General features: G+C 38.4%; 1 protein-coding gene across 1 annotated transcript in view; it reads left to right on the forward strand.

The window, feature by feature from the left end:
- TMTC1 (transmembrane O-mannosyltransferase targeting cadherins 1) overlaps positions 1-20,021 on the forward strand; it is a 458,384-nt gene that overhangs the window by 317,172 nt on the left and 121,191 nt on the right. Inside the window, exon 8 of the mRNA XM_007943177.1 lies at positions 11,034-11,201. Within this exon, the coding sequence (XP_007941368.1) occupies positions 11,034-11,201 (168 nt within the window). The remainder of the gene's footprint in view (positions 1-11,033; positions 11,202-20,021) is intronic.

A 20,021-nucleotide genomic window follows, 5' to 3' on the forward strand; every position in this document is an offset into this window, starting at 1 on the left:
TATCAAACTCAGCAGAGAAGTAGAGAGTGCCATAAGAGGGACAGTTGGTGTTAGAATTGGTAAAAGGTTGGAGGTGATGGCGTGTCTGACTTCCACCTCTTAGGAATCAGCCATGGGCTGCTAATGGTCCATTGATTGTTTCCCCTTCATGATGTTGGAGGATGTCAGCCAACACTGCTGCCATGCCTTTTTTGCAGGATCTCAGTTGAGTTTGTGATAAACCTAAAGACGTAGATTGTGGACAAATGTAACATAGAATAGAGTAAGGGTCAGAATGAAGTGCGCTAAGAGGAGGCTGAGTTTGGTTTGTCCAATGGCATGAGATGTGGCAAGATTGAATGATTCTGGTTCTTTACTGAACTTGAATCATGGCCTTACTATTATAGAACCATCTCAGTTATAAAAGATAAATCCTTCTATCTATTAAGTCCTATATTGTGAACAGCAATAGAAACAAGCAACCTTAGAAACAGAGATTTGAAAGTAAAAATTCAAGAGTATAGTTTGGTTTCAGATGAGACTAAAAGGATATATGAAAAATGGTGTAAGCTATTCTGGGCAACTGTAAGTCATTGTTTCAATCTACACTGTATGAAGGAGGAGATGGGCAAATCAAAGTTAAAGGAAATTAAAGCAGCGCAAATATGATGGATGTCTCTCTCCTTCTTTCCCATCCCCTTCTTTTCTCCTTATAATAGTTAAGGTTGTATATCAGTTTGGCTGGACCATGACTGTGAGTGGCCTGGTAGCTGGATGTGGTCATTCCCCATCAGGAGATTGGATGTGGTGTGATCGACTCCATGGTGGACTCTGCTGTGAACAGCTAATTAGTTGCCTTCACAGAGTGACCTGTTTCCAGTATGTATGGAGAAGCTTTGAGAAGGGTCTCTAGCTTTTTGGCACATTTTGGGCTGTATTGCTTGCTGATGTTGGGATTGTTCCTAGACTTGAACTAGTGGCCTGCTGTGTTGGCTGCTGATCATGGGATTGTGCCATTTAACCTGCTGATCTTGGGTTCGATAGTCTCAACATCCCAGCAGCTGTGTGAGTCTGAAAAAGCCTCCAGCTCCAGTGGGCTTGGAACAAGTAACAGAGCTGAAGCCCAAGGTCAAGGGACCTTCACCCAACCACTAGAGCTGGAACTCTGAAATCAGACTTCTAGTTCCTAAACTGTTAGAGACTAAATTCCTATTTTAATGTCATCCAGTTGTGGTATTTTTGATACAGCAGCGCTGGAGAACCAAGACACTCCTCTTTGGTTGTACAAATCTCTTCACTTCTTTTCTAACCTCATGTGCTCAAAAGTGATCCACTCTAGCTTAACAATTTAGAACTCTGAAAAGTCATAGTGAAAGAGGTTATGAAATGGGGGATGGAAGAAAGAAATGAAGATGTGGGTGAAACATACTGAAACAGTTGGTGTGGCCAGGCCTTTCTTCTGTGGGTGCCTCTGGGTGAATACCAACCTCCAATTCCATTAGCCACTGAGTATGTTAACCATTGATATCACCCAGGGACTCTGACATTGGTTAGGGCTTTGCCTAGAGGGTGTAGGTGGACTTACATGTTGTTTTTTGTTAACAGGCTCCCTTGTTGTTATTGGTGAATGTATTTCTTTCCTTTTCTCTTGGATTCTAAACAAAGAAATACATCTCAAACCAGTGACAACTTACTTAAATTTTACTAATCTTAAAAAGTCCTTCTCATTTAGAGACCTTGGTTGTCTTACTCTTGTGAGGATTGGAGCCATCCTTTTTTATGACTGTTTTCTCATTGTACTCAGTACAATAGATGCTTGTTAAAAATATGTTGTAGGGAATTAAAGAGCATTAGAAACATGATAAGGCATATGCCTGTGCAGTCACGAGTGTGTTAATGCAGGAAAATAGAGGAGTGGACAGCAAAAAGTAGTGGATTGCCCATTATGCCTTTGCTTGAGAGTGTGGGTGCTGCTAGTATACGGTGTTTTACTGGAGAAGAAATGACAGAATTTAGATTCTATTATGAAGAGGTAGAGAAGGTGGCTTTCTAATACTTAGAAGTAGCTTTCAAGTACCTGGAAGCTGTTAACCTTTGGCCCGAAGGCCTCTCAGGCCCAAATGGAAAATTTGGTTGTGACTTCTTGAACCAGGCTGGGAGGGAAGTAAGCCAGGCTTGGGGTAAAGGCACCAGTAAGGGGAAGCAGCCCATGCTCTGAATATGGACAGTTCTCCTGATGATACATAATTGTGGGTATTATTATCTACAGGCCCAGCTTGAATTGGTTCATTTTTAAGTTCATCTTTGTTTCCTTGTTAGTTTCTGATACCTTCAACTGCAGTGTTACAAGTACTTTTATGGAGCCCCTGTTATGAGTCCAGGAGCTCTGGTGGTGTACTGGTTAAATCATTCAGCTGCTAACCAAAACATTGGAGGTTTGAATCCACCAGCCACTCTGCAAGAGAAAGATGAGGCAATCTGTATCCATAAAGATTTACAACCTTGGAAACCCTATGGGTCAGTTCTACTCTGTCCTACAGTGTCACTATGAATCAGAATTAACTTGATGGCAGTTAGTTTAGGTTTTGGTTTTATTATAAGCCAAGTGCTTAGGGTGCAAAAAAAAAAAATAAATAAAACGTAACTTTATCCTTACAGGACAGGCCTGAACTTCCAAATAGTTAATGTTTTATTTCTTCTCAGGGTTAAAGACAAAAGCTGTGTATTACTTTGCTAGAACTTTTATATTTTGCATTATCTTCACTTCTGCAAAGATAGACATTTCAAAGTAGAGAAGGATTTGAAAAGAGTATAAAGGGAGATTTGCTTAAGTACTTGTTTATTTATATGGTTGATGATTGCACATTAATATGGAAACATGGCTACATATATTCCACATACTCTCAGTGTATCTTTACTTTATGCAAATATTTTGTTCCATAAAATGATATATGAATCACACCTTATTGAAGTAAATAATATTGTGTACTGAAATTTGCAGTTGTAAGAAAGTTATTGGTGAATGCTATTAAAAGACTTATAATTGTCCTATAAATTAGACGTTTGGGGTCAATCTGGACTTTGATATCCTGGGTTTGGTTGTGGTATATTTACAAATGTAATCACATTTTATTGATGTTGACCATTGGTGTATTTTACTAAATTTACCAATGAACATAAAAATATAGCACTTGAGAATACTGATACTTTATCCTTAACAGAACATGTTCAGATAAACTATTTGCTCCAGACCACCCTTTAATGTAGGTGTGGGAGGCAATATATTATCCTCATAATAAAATACAACTAAAGCTCTGTGAGGCCAAGCAACTTGCCTGGAACCACAGAACTTACAAATGGCAGAAAAGAACCAAACTCTTTTTGACCTCAAGTCTAAATAGCTATAGCTGTGTCTATCTAGAATACATACATACATTACATATTTTCTGTCTCATACTCTATTTAGCAGAAAAGAATTGCACAGTAATGCTATTATGACATAATAATGGTGTTATTTATTATTTAGTGTGTATCAGGTATTATGCACAGCATAACAATATAGGGTCAACATTGTTATTACACATTACTAAATAAGGAAATAAAAAGCCAGAGAACTTAAATAATTTGACCAGAATCAAACAACAGCATCCAAGTTGAGATTCAAAGCAGAGGGTTTTTTTTATTCCAGAGCCCGCCTTGTTTACCCTGTAGAGGTCTTATAAATTGAAAGCTGGTAGGTGAACTATGAGGTTGAGAAGGAGCATTTCATCTTCAAAAAAACAAGAGATTCAGTTCTTACATTATGAAAGCAATGGCCATTTTCTCCCAATTGTTCCACAGATATGCTGAGAAAAGAACAGAAGAAACATATTTCATGGAAAATGAAATACAAAGAAACTTTTCAGATCCTCTCCCAAGAACACAGCACCTAGAATGTAGAGCTAGGGATATATGCACAAGAGGTGCCTTTGGGGCTTATTTTCTTGGAATAAGAATGAACTCTCAGATCTAAGTACATTGTCTTCTGAAAAATTTCTCTACTTATGGAAAATCTGAGATAAAGAACAAGGAGGGAAGTACGGACACTATGATATCTTTGCTCACAGAAGGCAGCACTTCCAGGTTAAATCTCATCAGACGGGTCACCATTGACACCCTGGTACCTTCTTTGTTAAAGCATCACAATATGTGTGTGGTTGGTATTCCAGGCCTTTGTTGTATAGTCACTTCAGATCAATATCCAAGAGACTCAAATAAAATCTTACCATCAGATAATTTGCCAGGTCAGGATTCACTGGATGAGAATGAAGTTGATTAAGATATATTTCATTTATACTATATTTCCTTTTTTTATCCAAATATAAAACATGTTTTTAATAATCCCTGTTACTTAGTACAAATTTAACAAGTCTTAAGTCTCAGGGTAGAAGATCATTTCTGAAATATGGAAGGTTGGGCTTGATAGTTAAATAATAGCATGGCTCAAGATTCTATAGAACAATGCTGATCAAAAGGGAAAACTGTATAAAGGAATTTCACATTCTCATGAAATCCAGATTTTCTGGAGCCGTTGAAGCTGGATGATTCCAGAACTGTTGCCCTGAGGAAACCTTAAACTGAAACTATCCCTAGAAGTCATCTTTAAACCAAATAATAGTTTAGCATAGTTAGAAAATAATGTCTGCCTATAGAATTGTGGTCTTTTAAAGAATTTTCTATATGTAAACAAATTGACATTAACTTGACACATTAGATGAGAAGCTTAGGGGACAGTGAATTTGTGTTAATGACGGTGAATAATGTGAAAATTGATATCAAGAAAAGTAGCATATCTTGAAAAATATAACCAGTGTCACTGACTTGTACATGTAGAAATTGTTGAAGTGATGTATGTTTTGTGTATATTTTCACCAGAAATAAAAAGAAAAGTAAAAAATAACAGCATGGATTTTTGACTACTTAAGAAAAAACTTGGTATTTTCTTCTCTTTTAAAATGATTTTAAAGATGAAACCTTGAAAAAGCTCAAGTATGAAAACTTGAGAAATTAGGGAAATGAATTCCCTGTCTAAAGGAGCTCTTGTGGTACAGTAAGGAGCTCTGGTGGCATAGTGCCTAAGGCATTTGACTGCTAATCAGAAGGTTGGCTGTTCAAACCCACCATCCACTCCTCAGAAGGAAGACTGGGCAATCTACTTCCATAAAGATTTAGCACCTCAGAAACCCAAAGGGGGTCAGTATGAGTTGGAATCAACTCGATGGCAGTGAGTCTGGTTTGGTTTTATATGAAGATACATTCTTTGCACATGTCTTCAGGTTACTATACTGAGGTGCTGCTTACAAACTTTTCAAGGAGCTCTGGTGGTATAGTGGTTAAGGCATTTAGCTGCTAACCAAAGGTTGGTGGGTCAAATCCACTAACCACTCCACAGAAGAAAGATGAGGCAGTCTATGGCAGTGAGTTTGGCTTTATTTATTTATTTTTTTTGGTACCCACTGTTTAGTAACAAAATTGTTTAAATTCAGAAAAATTTCAAGTCTACAAATTAAGGAAATGCATCTGTATTACATAATGTTTGACAAATGTACTAGAAATCTGGTGAATATTATTACAAATACAGAAAGAAGTATACTTCTTTGGAATTGGCCTGACCACATTTTTTTTGTTCCTTGTATGTACTATGAACATAACAATTTAGAATTAAACTTTCCTCACTGCCTAATTGACTTTTGGCAGCAAGGTTGGTTCAGCTCTTGGGAAAACGTATGAGGTCTTTTCAACCAATGGTTCACTGCATTAAAAATGAATAATCAATAGGGAGCCCTCAAATTCACAGCTCCGAGGAACTTCCATGCCCCTTTATATCCATTTACTGAGTAATGCAAATGCTTCTGATTGGATTTAATAGTTAACAGGCAAAAACACCATTCCTAGAACATAGATAACTCTGAAAAATTTCTGCTTATCACCCAGTTTTATACTTGTAACCTAGCCTTTAACCTCACTATATCTTGAGTTCCTTGAGGCAAAGACCATGACTTTGTGTTTGTGTCCCTAGTTACCTGACAGAGGACTTACAGTTTGCTAAGCTCTAAATATCTAAATAAGTGGATAAAAAAGTGAATGGACAGGTAAATAGGAGGTAGTAATTTAATTACAGGGTAAAAGGCTTGGATTTTAGTCTGTGTTAATAAGACTGAAAATATGCAGAACATGTTCATCATACTTTCCTCTTACACTAAGCAGTTAGTTGTATCTCCAGCATGTCTGCCTGTTAGAGATACTTGCATGTTCTTCCTTTTATTACTGCTGCTGCACTCCTCAGAATCACAAAAGCAGTCATCCAAGTCCAGATAGGGGATTTAGTCCTGAACCTCTTCCCCAGGATGAGTTTTTTTTTTGTTTTATTTTGTTTTTCTCCTCCCCTCTAAGTCTGCTTTGAAGACTTGTGTTTGGCACATGTGAAGTTACTTCATAGAGCTCTTCTGCATTACAATTTAGTACACACTCCCCAATTAATACAAGTATCTTTGTTTCTGGTAAGAAGTTATTTTCCAACATGCAAAAGTTTAAGCTTATCTAAGGCAGAAACTTAAAAATAATAATAAAATGGTAAGATAGTGTCTGCCTTGCATCATTAGTGTTATTTATAGACACTCTCAGCAGGTTGTTTCAAGCTTGTCAACAAGTTAAAAGGTAGAATTGCAGTGCTACTTAATAGTAAAAAATATTCTCTTTGCTGCACATAATTAAACAAAAAATGAAGCCATGGCAAACCTCACAAAATATTCGGCCCAGAGGTAGAAAGCTGTCATCACTTCAAGTTGATACAAATAACAATGAGAAGTGTTATTCTCTTATCATTTGAAAGCTTCTGGGTATGATTCACAGAAGTACATTTGTACTATTTACACATTGATTAGCTGATTCTAATATTGTTGGTTTGCATTTCCTGGTAAATTCCTTTTGGGCGTGTATCATAGTGTGAGATCCAAGTGTCTTTAGTTATAATCAGCACTGCAGGTAGAGCAGCTAGTCAATGAAATGTTGTTGTTGTTGTTATGTGTGGTCGAGTCGGACCCAACTCATAGCGACCCCTCCTTGGGTTTCCAAGGCAGTATCACTACTTCCCCATCTTCCTTCCGAGGAGTGGCTGGTGGCTTTGAAGTAGATTGCCCCATCTTCCTTCCGAGGAGTAGCTGGTGGGTTTGAACCAGCCTTCTGGTTAGCAGTCCAGTGCCTTAGGCACTATGCTACCAGAGCTCCCAGTCAATGAAATAGTATTCAAAAATGAAGCTACCACCAGCCTGTAAATGAGAGATCATTGCTGTATGTGAGTGATTAGCTCCATTCTCTGAGACGGCAGTGGTGCCTCTCGTGCATGCTTTGCAAATTCATGTTAGCACTGAGCTAAGCCAAACTCTTAGCAGCCAGTTTGGCTTTTAGTTCTCTAGGTTATAATTTTGTCAAGTGTCAGTGGTTTGCATTGACTCCTTAGTGCCCTGTGTTGAAGTCTCCAGTCAATACCCCAGATCTGGTTTCATCTCCCTGGAGGTCCCCAAAACATGTAGTTTCTCATTTGCTTGATTTTCCTGCCCATAGCGATGGCAAGGGTATGTTTCTCTGCTCCACTGCTGAGATCTGCATGAAAGCAGATGTTGAAAGATGATGTTTCATAATGGAGAAGTGTCTTAATCTCTGTGATATTTGTGTCAGGTTTTTAAGAATGTGATACTCTCCAAGAAATTTGCAAACCTAAGTAGAGATTAGTTTATATGGTTTAACATTTCTTTAAACCATATGTCAATTCAAGGACCTTTGAGGGAAAAAAAAAAAAAAAACAGAAGTATATTATTTGACACAGATGCCTTTCCTGAGTGGAAAGGAATGGTGTTCTCCTGCATTTTGGTTATGGCAGGGGCCAACAAACTATGGTTCATGGGTCAAACCTAGCCCACTGTCTATTTTTATAAATAAGTGTTATTAAAATATAGCTACATCCATTCATTTACATAGTGCCTATGGGTGCTATTTTGGTACAAAGAGTGTTGAATAATAACAACAGTGGCCAGATGGCCTGAAATATTCACTATCTGACATTTTACAGGGGAAAAAAAAAAAAGTTTCCCACTCTTGGGCTGTTGCATAGCATTAGGGGAATGTCTCTCCTAGGACGAATTTATTACTAGCTTTTGGAGTTCTGGACAAGTTATTTAACATCTCTTAAGTTTCAGTTTCTTTGTTGATGAAATGGAGGATCCTGAGGGTTAAGTTTTTTAATCAGATAGTATATTTAAAGCCAATACTGTTCTTATTCTGCAAATATTATGATGGGACCATATAAAATACTTAGCATAGTGTCTACCACATAGAGGAAACAGTTCACTAAGCATTTAGACATAAAAAGTAGCTGATTTTTATTGTTGTTATTAGTATTCTTGTTTTCTGTCATTTTGTGGTGTTTTCTGTCATTTTGTGGTCGTTGCTCTGGAGTTCTTGAAATCCCAGTGTTTTTCTTCCCATTCCTCTGCCAGTGCAGCTTTGTTTCCTACAATGAGGAAGAAGATTTGAGATTTTATGAGTGGAGGTATTGGAGATATTTATGAGTTGAGATATTGAGATTTTCTGAGTGGAGTAGTTGGGAAGGAAGTAGATGGAGCTCTGTGCTGCAGTGTGAGGAACACAGGTCAAAATCCCTGCAGCAGCAGAAAATGGAGCAGGGGCTCTGGGATCTGAAATTCCTGGGTTCATTTATTTGCTCTATTCTTTACTAACTAAATGACCTAATTAGTTCACCTTTCTTTTTTTTTTTTTTTCCATCCTCATAGGTAAGCATTAATAATAGTGACTCACAAGTTTATGAGGATGAACTGAGATCACATATAGAAAGTGTTTGGTGTTTAACATGTGCTCAGTAAATGTTATCTCTTAACGGTGTTGCTTATGTCAGCAAGAGTGGGACAAGAGCTGGCAATGGAAATGTGGGCATCTTCATGGCAACACTCTCTCCCACTTCAGGTCTTTGCTCAGATGTCACTTTTTCAGTGAGTCCTTTCCTGACTGCCCTATTTAAAATTGCAGTCTTCTTTCCTCCCTGGTCTCCATATCTTTCCTCTCTGCTCGAGTTTTCTCTGCACAGCATCTCACCATGTGGCTTACTCTGTGATTTATTAGCTGTTTCTCCCTTCCCATGTGAGTTCCAAGGATATAAAGATTCTTGTTTGTTTTGTTCATTGATACATTCTTGGTGTCCATAACATTGTCAGGTACATGGTAGGTGTTCATTAAATATCTGATGAATAAAAGAATGGAGCCCAGAAGGCCTTAAAAGGCTATAGAAGCACCCTGCTCAGTTTGGATTGGGGCCAGTCCAGAGCTAGAGGCTCACGTTGCAAGCAATCTCATAAACATGGTGAGCCAATCATGGTTGGGCACAGTAATGACAATAGTGAAATAAGAATCTATATTTAAAAAATCTTGAAACTTGTAAGGTTGAAATGGGGACGATGGAAGTGGGGAGGGATCTTTATTATTATGATGATTATTTTACTTTTTTAATTTTTACACTAGTGACTTTATGTTCTGACCTATGCAAGGCTTCCGCAAGTTCTTGTGTCAATCAAATACAGTGCCTTGGGTGGGAATATGGAGAGCAGCTCCAACTTTGCTCAAAGTGTCATTTCCCAGTGGTAGTTGTGACTCCCTTTGACCAAACTGTGAACTCTAAAACTTTAGGGAGATAGACCAACTGACTTATGAGACTTGAACTATGAAACTGAGAGTTCTATCTTGGATTGATATATGGTCAGAAACCTCAAATACATCCTCCTTCTTTCTCTATCCTTGATGCCAAAACATAAACATTTAGAAAAATTAACAAAATGAAAGTTTAAAAAGATGTTTTGTTCAAAGGAGTTGCATTAGGGAATACATATGTTTCCTTTTATAAGACTAACCTCAATCAGTAGATTGGAATTCTTTGTGGGTAGGGCCTGTATTTAATTTGTAACTTCATTTGTAATGCCTAACATATTGCTAGGCACAAAATAAAGAATGAGCAAGTGATTGCACAAATAAATGGTCAAGGTTCATATTTACCTTCTTATAACATTAGTTTCTGATTATAATGTAGGATTTATGTTCTTCATTGTTAAGGTATTTTGTAATAATGTGTAGTCACTATCTTTGGAAGTTTCGACTATGATGCACACAGTAATAAAGGATACAAACTAAATGTATATGTTCTAAGGCCAACAGGCAGATAGGAACCATCTCTGTGGGTGTGTAGATGATGCAAGAAACTGCATCCCTTCTACCCACCAAAACCCAAGGCTTAGATAGTGATATGCCAAAATCCCTCCCATCCGTTCAGATAACATGTGGACTGCTTTGTACCTATCAGGAGAGCTGGGCCTGAGTCAGCAAGAGAATCCATACAGATTATCTAAGATGAGCTTACACTGTGTGACTCAGGAGCCTGCCTATAGGTAGATTTTTCTTCAGCATAAAAGCTTTGGCTGGCCAGAGTGGGAGACATGTTATGCAGCCTATCTCTGATGACAGAGATTAATGTCCCTTGGTGACCAGCGTCCCTCCCAGGATGAGCTAGAAAGCTCTCTGTCCCCTATAAAGCTGACATGTGACTTCAGAGAACTCCAACATCTTCTGTTGCAGCATAGAGTCCAAATTTGACCACATGGTGCTAATAGGGCTATACAGTGCCAATGAAATGATGATAAGGCACAGGGAGGAAGACACAGTCAGGATCTGACAACACCCTGGTGGGACTTATTATGATGTCTGAGCTACTGAAATTTGGCACAGAGTGCCAAATAATAAATCTATTATTCTGCTCTCTGATATCATAGAACTAGGAAATGTGCTAGAGTAGTCATTTAGAAAACTAGCTTCTAAATGTTGTCTAAGCAGGGAGTTTATATTTATTTCTCTAAAAGGACACACTTTATTTGAAAGCTAGTTATTTGGGATAAAATTGTCAGGGGGTATCCATTGCACCCACAAAGTTATCCTGTGTCTTCCATCCTGTTTTCCAGCATGGGCTACTGCATCCTTTTTGTGCATGGATTGAGCAAGCTCTGCACTTGGCTAAATCGATGTGGGGTCACCACCCTGATTATGTCCACTGTGTTGCTGCTGCTGCTTTTCTCTTGGAAAACTGTGAAACAGAATGAAATTTGGCTGTCAAGAGAGTCCCTATTCAGGTATGATTAGAAGGATAAATGTGAATTTCTTCCCATTTATTTCTGTTTATATATCTCTTTATAAACAACTAAAGCAAAATAGGTCTGGTAGTATTTATTAATCCAGGAAATTCTTTGTAGTAATGCTCCAAATGGAAGATGTAATTTACTTGGGGTTTTAACTTTAGTTTTTAAATTATATTATACAAAAGTTAACATGAGCTGGTTATACAGTGAATTTATGAAAATAAGGCTCTTGGGAGGGTTTTAGGATCGGTAAATTCAGATGGAAGCAATCTTAATAATGAGCTGGGCTTTAAAATCAGCTATAAACAAAATGAAACTAATAAGCCTAATTTCATTGTTAAGTCAAATGAATGGGAAAGGCAAACACTCAGAAAGAAGGAAAAGAAATGCAGTTTACCCTCTTTAGAACATTCCAGGATGTTAAATTGTGGTATGGGATCTAGTTGCTTTATTTTTAACATAAATTTTGAACAAAGAAATGAAAGGCTTTCCATCTTCTTGTAGGTTTTTATGTGGTAGATGCTGTTTCTGAATACCATGATATAGCTTATAGCCCTATATTAAAGTGTTCTTTGGGATGTCCTTCATTATATTGTGTATCTGGGGCCTACTTTGTCTCACTAATCCCATAGCTCTGGTGAGCTTCAGGAGCTCTGGTGGTAAGGTGGTCAAAGCATTTGGCTACTAAGCAAGAGCTCAGCAGTTCAAACCCACCAGCCATTCTGTGGGAGCAAGATGAGGCAGTCTGCTTCTGTAATGATTTATAGCCTTAAAAACCCTATGGGGCAGTTCTACTCTATCCTAAAGGATTGCTATGAGTTGGCATTTACTTCAGTGGCAGTGGGTTGCTTATTTATTTAGTGATCTTCACCTGGGCTCTCCTCGCACTTCCACATCTTGCACCCAACCTTATTTGTTCAGTATCCCAGGGATCTCCCAGCTTTTTGTCCTCATTTATGGCCAAAATGTCCAGTTCTATTTATCAACATGGTTTTTACTTGTTTCCCTACTCAGCTATTACTTGGGGGAAAACAACTGAACCCAGTTAGAATCACCTAAGATAAAAGATATATATTGGAAGAGTGTAGGAGAGTTCACAGAATTGAAGGCAGCTGAAGAACCTGGCTTGTAGCAGACAGGTGTCTGCCTCAAACACCATCACAGGAACAACTGGATAAACTACAACCAGTTTTTCCTTTCCTCATATCAGAGTCATGGGAAAAAATGCCCTGCTGCTGAGCTTGACCTTAGGTCACGTACCTTAGGTCAGGGCTCTGAGATAACTGATCTGGCCAAAGAGCATAACTTGACTTTCATAGTGAGGCTTGTGGGGTGAACAGAGTACTTTGGATTCCACAGAAACTTCATAGGGGGAGGTAAGAAGGAATTGCCTAACTGGAATTCCAAATACTGTAAGCAGAAGGGAATGCTTTGAATGGAAGATATAATTTATTTTGGGTTTTAACTTCATTTTAGAGTGCCAAAAATTAATGCATGAATGAATGAATGAATAAGACTATGTTCACTACACTCTTCTGCTATTGTAATTTATCTAACTTTACTCCACAGTTTAACTTCTATGAAATAGAAAATGAAAAAAATCAATTTGGCATGCATAGTTTATTAGTATATTTATTATTACTGTGTTATTATCATCATCATCATTTTGATAAATGCTATAGAGGCCTGTTGCTGCATGTACATAGTTTGTGTTTTTTTTTTTTTTTTAATAAATTTTTTCCTACCCACATCTAGCTTCACACATCACAAAATCTAGCTTCAGATTCTGTCCAGTCTCTGTCATACTCCATGTTCAAGGCATTTCTCACAGACCACACTGGAGTGGTTCTCTCTTGGTCTTCATCACTGAGGTCATTCTGTTAACATGGAGGCATTGGAATTCAGTAATAGAACTTCCTAGTCTTTGCTGGCTTAATTTTTTTTTTTTTAATTTTCTTATTTGATAAGAAACTGTACAACAGTACTACCCTATGTTAGACCCTTTGCCTATAAAGCAAATTAGTAACAGCGGCTGTGTCTTCTAATGATATTTACACTTAATCAAACAACTTTGGCTGTGGATTTTGGCAGGCAGCAGTGTATTTCAAAGATAACAAGTTGTTCAAACCCTCTACAACTGATGCCAGCAATTAAAAAAGCTTATTGCATCCAGAAGCTTTGCTCTTTCAGATGTAAGTACAGTAATCACCTTATCCACAGGGGATACGTTCCAAGACCCCCAGTGGATGCCCAAGACCACAGACAGTAACCAACCCTATATATGCTGCTTTTCCTTTACATATATATATATGACACGTTCCTGGGGTGCCCCAGCATGCAGCATTATTAACCTGTCTGATGCCAGCAGGATGTGCCACAGCCACTCTACCAACTGTGTTTTCCAGGCTTGTACCCAGAGGAGAGGAGAAAGGCTGCTCCATCTGTTCCTTAGAACAGTATACAATTTAAATATTTTTGGACTGTGGTCCAAAGGTAACTGAAACCATGAAAAATGAAACCATGAATAAGGGGGGACTAAAATATGTAGTAAGTGAACAGTTGGTTATAAAATACAGTCATTTCTCATATGAAGTTACAGAGACTTTATGCCCTCAGAGGCCCTTGGTGATCGAATTGAGGAATTGTGTGTAGTGTGCAAAGTAAAGCCATCATTTTTTTTTTTTTTTTAAGAAAACTTCGGCTATCAAATTGTATATATGTCCTGAGAAAACATTTTAGAATCTGAGACTTTTAAGAGTACTCTTATTCCATCAAAGCCAGATGTTTGTGCTTATTCATCTGTGCTGAGTAATGTTCAAATCAGTTTGACAGCTTTGACTGAGATTCTAGGGGTGAGTGTGGAATCTGAAGTCAAACTTCCTAAGTTGCAATGCAAGTTCCACCCCTGAATAGCTGTGTGATCTTTGGTGAGTTACATACTACTTTGTTCCTCAGTTTCTTCATTTTTAAATTTGGAGAAATTATGTTTATCTCTTAGGTATACTATAAGAAAGTAAGTGTGAAATACATAGCACAATGTCTGGAACATGGTAAATACTATCTAGGTTCTTTTGTTAAATTTTTTATTGTGATTTGGGTGAACATTTACAAAGCAAATTTGTTTTACTCTCAATAGTTCGTGCACATTTGTTTTCACAACCCAATTATAATTTCCAACCATACAAAGCTCTCCTCCCATGTCCTCCCTATGACTGTGCCTTCCCTGTGCCCTTCTTATCTGTGCATTCCTGTCTGTCCAGGTTTCCCTCAGTGCAAATGCTGCCCTTCTGATGTCTCATGGTTGATTGATCTAGGAGGTGCATCTCCTTAGGGTGGGTGAGAACATCTCCCTGGGGTAGGTGTTCTGCTTATAGCTCTTTCTACTGTTCGGCTGAGAGCTAATCCATGGAAGAGAGTCAGTTCCAGGCCAAAAGAGTAACCTGAGGCCATAATCTCTGGAGTTCCATGAGTCTCTATTTGACTAGTAATTCTGGTCATTTTTGTGTTTTTGAATTTTGTTCCACATTTTTCCTCGCATTCTATCCAGGATCTCCAGTATTGATTCCTTTCCGAGTGGTTGGCATTGAAAGCTGGGCACCATCTAGTTCTTTTGGTCTCAGGGTCATGAAGGCTGAGGTCCCCATGGTCCATCATATCCTTGGACTTACTGTTTCTAAATGACTTTGACTTTCTTTGATCTTCTTTGCTCCAGAAGAGGAGAAACCAATAGTTGCATCTTAGATGGCTGCTTGATAGCTTTAGAGGCCCTAGTTGCTACTCACCAAAGTAGGATGTAGAACAAGATTTTTAAGTACTCTGTTATGCCAGTTGAGCATGATGTCCCCTAAGACTATGGTCCTGAGCCCACAGGCCCCCATGACTCTCTCCCTCAGGGTGTTTGGTTGTCTCTGAGAAGCTGCTCCAACCTTGTCCCCTGTTACTATAATATATATTAATATTTTTGTAGTACAAGTACATAGGTAAGACTGTCTTCAGCCAAATCTGTTCTTGGTCTTGAGTATATTCCTGTTTGCCTACCCACACCTGATCTCCCTACCTGTCTATGCATTTACCCATAGCCTAGTATTTGCTGCCATTGGTTATGCATTATTGTGCATGTAATAGCATTTGCCTCAGTTGTCTATATCTTTTGTGCATGTTTCTGTGTCCTTCTTTTCCCTATTGTCATTGTGCTGGTCACACACTTTTGTTATATTGCCTTTCCTTTCACCCAACTCCACACGTGAGTCTTAACTAGTCAGAAATTTTCTCTCTCCTTCCCTACCATCCCCAGTAACCAAAAATGTAAATTTCCTTCCCTGCATAAACCTTTCCTTAACTTTTTACAGTAATGGACTCATGCAATATGTGTCCTGTGATTGACTTATTTCACGCAGCATAATGTCCTCCAAATTCATCCACATTATGAGGTGATTAGTGGATTCTTCTTTATTCTTTAATGTTGCCTAGTATTCCATAGTGTGAATGTACCATACATAGTTTAGTTATCCATTCTTCTGTTGATGGGCACTTAGGTTGTTTCCATCTCTTTGCTATAGTGAATTGTGCTGCAGTGAACATGGGTGTGCATAAGTCTATTCGTATCTAATTCTCACCTTTTTAGGATATATTCCTATTAATGGAATTGCTGGATCAACTGGTATTTGTATTTTCAATTTTTAAGGAAATGCCATACTGTTTTCCACAGGAACTGCACCATTTTACAGTCCCACCAGCAGTGTATGAAAGTTCCAATCTCTGTACACCATCACCAGCATATGTTATTTTCTGTCTTGTTGAACTTTGCTATTAGTGCTAGGGTGAAATGCTATCTCATTGTTGTTTTGATTTGCATCTCTCTAATGGCTAATGATCTTGAGCATTTCCTCATGTGTTTATTGGCCACCTATGTATCTTCTTTAGTGAAGTGTTTGTTCATGTTCTTTGCCCGTTTTTTAATTCAATTTACGTTTTTGGTGTTAAGGTGTTGAAGTACTCTGTAAATTTTAGAGATAAGTCCCTTGTCAAATATGTCGTAGCCAAATATTTTTTCCCAATCTGTAGATTCTCTTTTTACCTTTTTGGAGAAATCTTTTGATGCACATAAGAATTTAATTTTTAAAAGGTCACAGTCATCTAGTTAATCTTCCAGTGTTTGTGCATTTTGGGTTATGTTTGATAGCATATTAATGCCATAAATTAGGGCCCCTATTTTGTCTTTGGTGAACTTTATGGTTTGGGGTTTTATGTGTAAGTCTTTGATCTACCTTGAGTTTGTTTTTGTGTATGGTGTGAGGTGTGGATCTTGTTTCATTTTTCTGCAAGTGGACATCCAGTTTTGCCAACACCGTTTGTTAAAGAGGTTATCTCTTCCCCACTTAATGAGTTGTGGCCCTTTGTCAAAGATCAGCTCTCCATAGGTGGATGGGTCTGTTTCTGGGTTCTCGATTCTGTTCCACTGGTCTATTTATCTATCATTATACCAATATCATGCTGTTTCCTATGCCACCAGAGCTCTCATTTACTATATACATTTTCTAATTATTACTGTGAATTAAACACTCCATACTAGGGTATGAGACAGATTGATTGTCCTTACTGTGTTGTTGTTAGGTGCCATTGAGTTGGTTCATAATGGCCTTGTGTACAACAGAATGAAATACTGCCCAGTCCTGTGCTGTCCTCACAATTGTTGCTATATTTGAGGCCATTGTTGCAGTTGCCATGTCAGTCCAACTCTTTGAGGGTCATCTTCCTTTTCACTGACCCTCTACTTTACCAAGAGCTCTGGTGACAAAGTGCCTAAGACATTTGACTGCTAACCAGAAGGCTGGCGGTTCAAACCCACCAGCCACTCCTCAGAAGGAAGGTTGGGAAATCTACTTCCATAGTGATACCACCTTGGAAATCCAAGGAGGGGTTGCTATGAGTCAGATCCAACTCGATGGCAGTGACTTTGGTTTTTTTGGTTTTCTACTTTACCAAGATGATATTCTTCTCCAGGGACTAGTCCCTGCCTTAGAGGAGCTGGAAATCTGTGTGGGAGTCAGACACACTGCACATTGCAATACAGTGTTGCAAGTGTTAGGCGAAGATAGACTCAGGGCACTGTGGAAGAGCAGGCAAGTGACTAAGACCAGCCGAGGCCTTCACACCCAGACACTTACTTTGTATGCCTGAGCTGAGTATTGAAGGTTGAGAAAAACCTAAATTAACCATAATGGTCAAAACCAAGAGCTGACCAAACTGAGATACATTAGTAATTTATTTCAGTTGCATATTCAAAGCTATCTGCCATAGGAAAGCAGCCACAGACAAGACAGCATTATATGCTTCAAAAAATTTAAGAGAAAAGTACAATAGTTTTAGAGAAGATGTTGTTCTTGGCCAAAGCTTCAGTTTTCTCCTTTGTTTCAAACTATAAACTCATCAACCACATCTGGGATTTAGGCCCCATTAAGGCCTCTCTCATTAGGTAGTTGGTTTTTGCAGGCAATACTATGAATAATCTTATATTTTAGGACAGGCTTTTGTTTTGGAAAAAATACAAATTTCAGTCGAATTCCAGCCTTTTCAGCTGAGATCTTCTCTCACAAAAAAGATCCCATTGTCTGACGTATTTTTAGGACACCCAGACCCAGGGTCCCCTCACAGCTTTGTTACCTTTGTGCTTTTGTTGGCCAGAAACTAACTCAAAAATCCAGTACTTGTGTCAAATCAGAGTCCCTAGAATAAGTAATCTGCCCATACTGAAATAGCTATTAAGGTGAAGATCCAGGATATGAACCCAAATCTGCTATAAAACCCAAAGGATACATGAATTTTACCACACCAGTGTTTTACTTGATATTTTCTAGCCTAAACTAGGCTCAGTACAAACAGAAAGAGATGTTCATAATCATACCTTCAAAGTATATTTTCTTTAATTCTTATAATAAAATGCTGTTCTGATGTCCCAACATGGGGACAGGGTAACTGCATAATTCTGGCTGGGTCTAATAACAGCCCAGGAACCTCATGGGTTTTATTTTATTTATTTTTTTTGGGGGGGGGGGGTAAACAATATTGTAATAGCATGATTTGATATAATATCCCCCACAATCTTCAAAATATCTAGAAAGAAAAATAAATAGGAATGTTTTCTTTTCTCTGCAGTTCAGGAGCTCTCAGAATCTTCTACAAACTGTTACAGTGGTCTGTGGACCACAGATTAAGAACTTGTGGCCAGGTCATCCTCTACCTCTGCAGGAAATAAAGTTCTTTCTCCTCCATTTTGAATTACTAAATCAGAGGTCAGTAGCAAATCTTCAAAGGCAGAAAATGTAAACTAGGGATTGGCAACTTTTTATGAAGGGCAAGATAGGAAACATTTTAGGCTTTGCAGGCCATATAGTCTTTATCACAGATTCTCAACTCTGCCATGATATGGGGAAAGCAGCCACAGACAAGATGGCAAGAAGTGGGCATGACTGTGATTCATAAGGTCATGGTTTGCTGACTTCTGATATAAATGTCCTGATCATGAAATTCTAATCTTACTAGTATCCTATAGTATTTTTTTGATTTAGCATCAAATGTTGATCAATTTCATTTATGATTTTGACCACATACTGGCCTTTGTTCACAGTTCTGCTCAACTACTTATTAGGTGTGTAGCTTTATTAAAAATGTCTTAATCTATCAGAGCTTCAGATTCCTCATCTATAAAATGGGATGTACTACCTATCTGATTGGTTACTGAAAGGATTAAAGGTGATAATCCATGCAAATTTTGTGCTTAGCCTAATGCATAATTCAAAATGGTCGTTCCATAAAGATGGGCCATTGTAAGTGTCATTGTCACTGCATTGTCTTAGTTGAAGTCAAAATGAAGTCGGACCAAAAGTGGATCCCTGCCCAGTGCGAAATCAAGCCAAAACAGTTTACACACCGAGTGATTAAGAGGAAAGAAAATTATTTATTACAAAGTGGCAATGCAAGGAGACATGGGCCAGTACCCAAATCTGACTCCCTGAATGGAAGTTGGGATACAGTTTTTGTAAGTTTCAGGAGAGGGGGGTTATACATATTCATAGAAACTTCAGGAATTTGGGCGTGAATTAACTGAGGGCTGGCTGAAGCTTCCTTCGCCTTGGTTTAAAAGGACAGTCGATTTTTAATGCAGTGCGCTTGCGTACCGGGTGAGTCATACCAGCTTCCTATCATCAGCCCATCAGGGCTTGAGCAGAGGAGAGAATGTCAGTTCCCAGCAACTTTGTTCCTGTTTGTCTCGCTGTACCTGTCCTGCGGGCCAAGGTTAGTTTTCAAGTTGTCTCCTGAAACACATTAATATACTTATCAACTGTTTCTAGGGGGATATAAGTGGTAAGAATGTGTAAATTTACTTATTTGTCTCTAACTGATGTCCTGTCTGTCTTAACCAGGGTGGGGGTGATAGTTGAGCTTTCGTTCTGTTTAGTTCTTAAGGAACTGAGTTATCATATTTACTTATCTGTCTTCAACCAGGGATGCAGCCTGAACTTTGACTCCACTCAGTTTCAAAAACAGGATTCAATGTCATGATCAGGACCTTAGTAGATAGATCCTGATAGGAAGAAAAATGTGGAATAGAACTTCAAATTTTCAAAAATTATAAGCTTACTTCTTGTTGTTGTTAAGTGCCGTCGAGTCATTTCTGACTCATAGCGACCCCATGCACAGCAGAACGAAACACTGCCTGATCCCGCGCCAGCCCCACAATCCCCGCTATACTTGAGCCCATCATCACAGCCACCGTATCAATCCATCTTGTTGAAGGCCTCCCCCTCTTTCGTC

Source organism: Orycteropus afer, unplaced genomic scaffold (assembly GCF_000298275.1).
Source record: "Orycteropus afer afer isolate SDZICR_OR568_19922 unplaced genomic scaffold, OryAfe1.0 scaffold00100, whole genome shotgun sequence".
NCBI classification, from domain to species: domain Eukaryota; kingdom Metazoa; phylum Chordata; class Mammalia; order Tubulidentata; family Orycteropodidae; genus Orycteropus; species Orycteropus afer.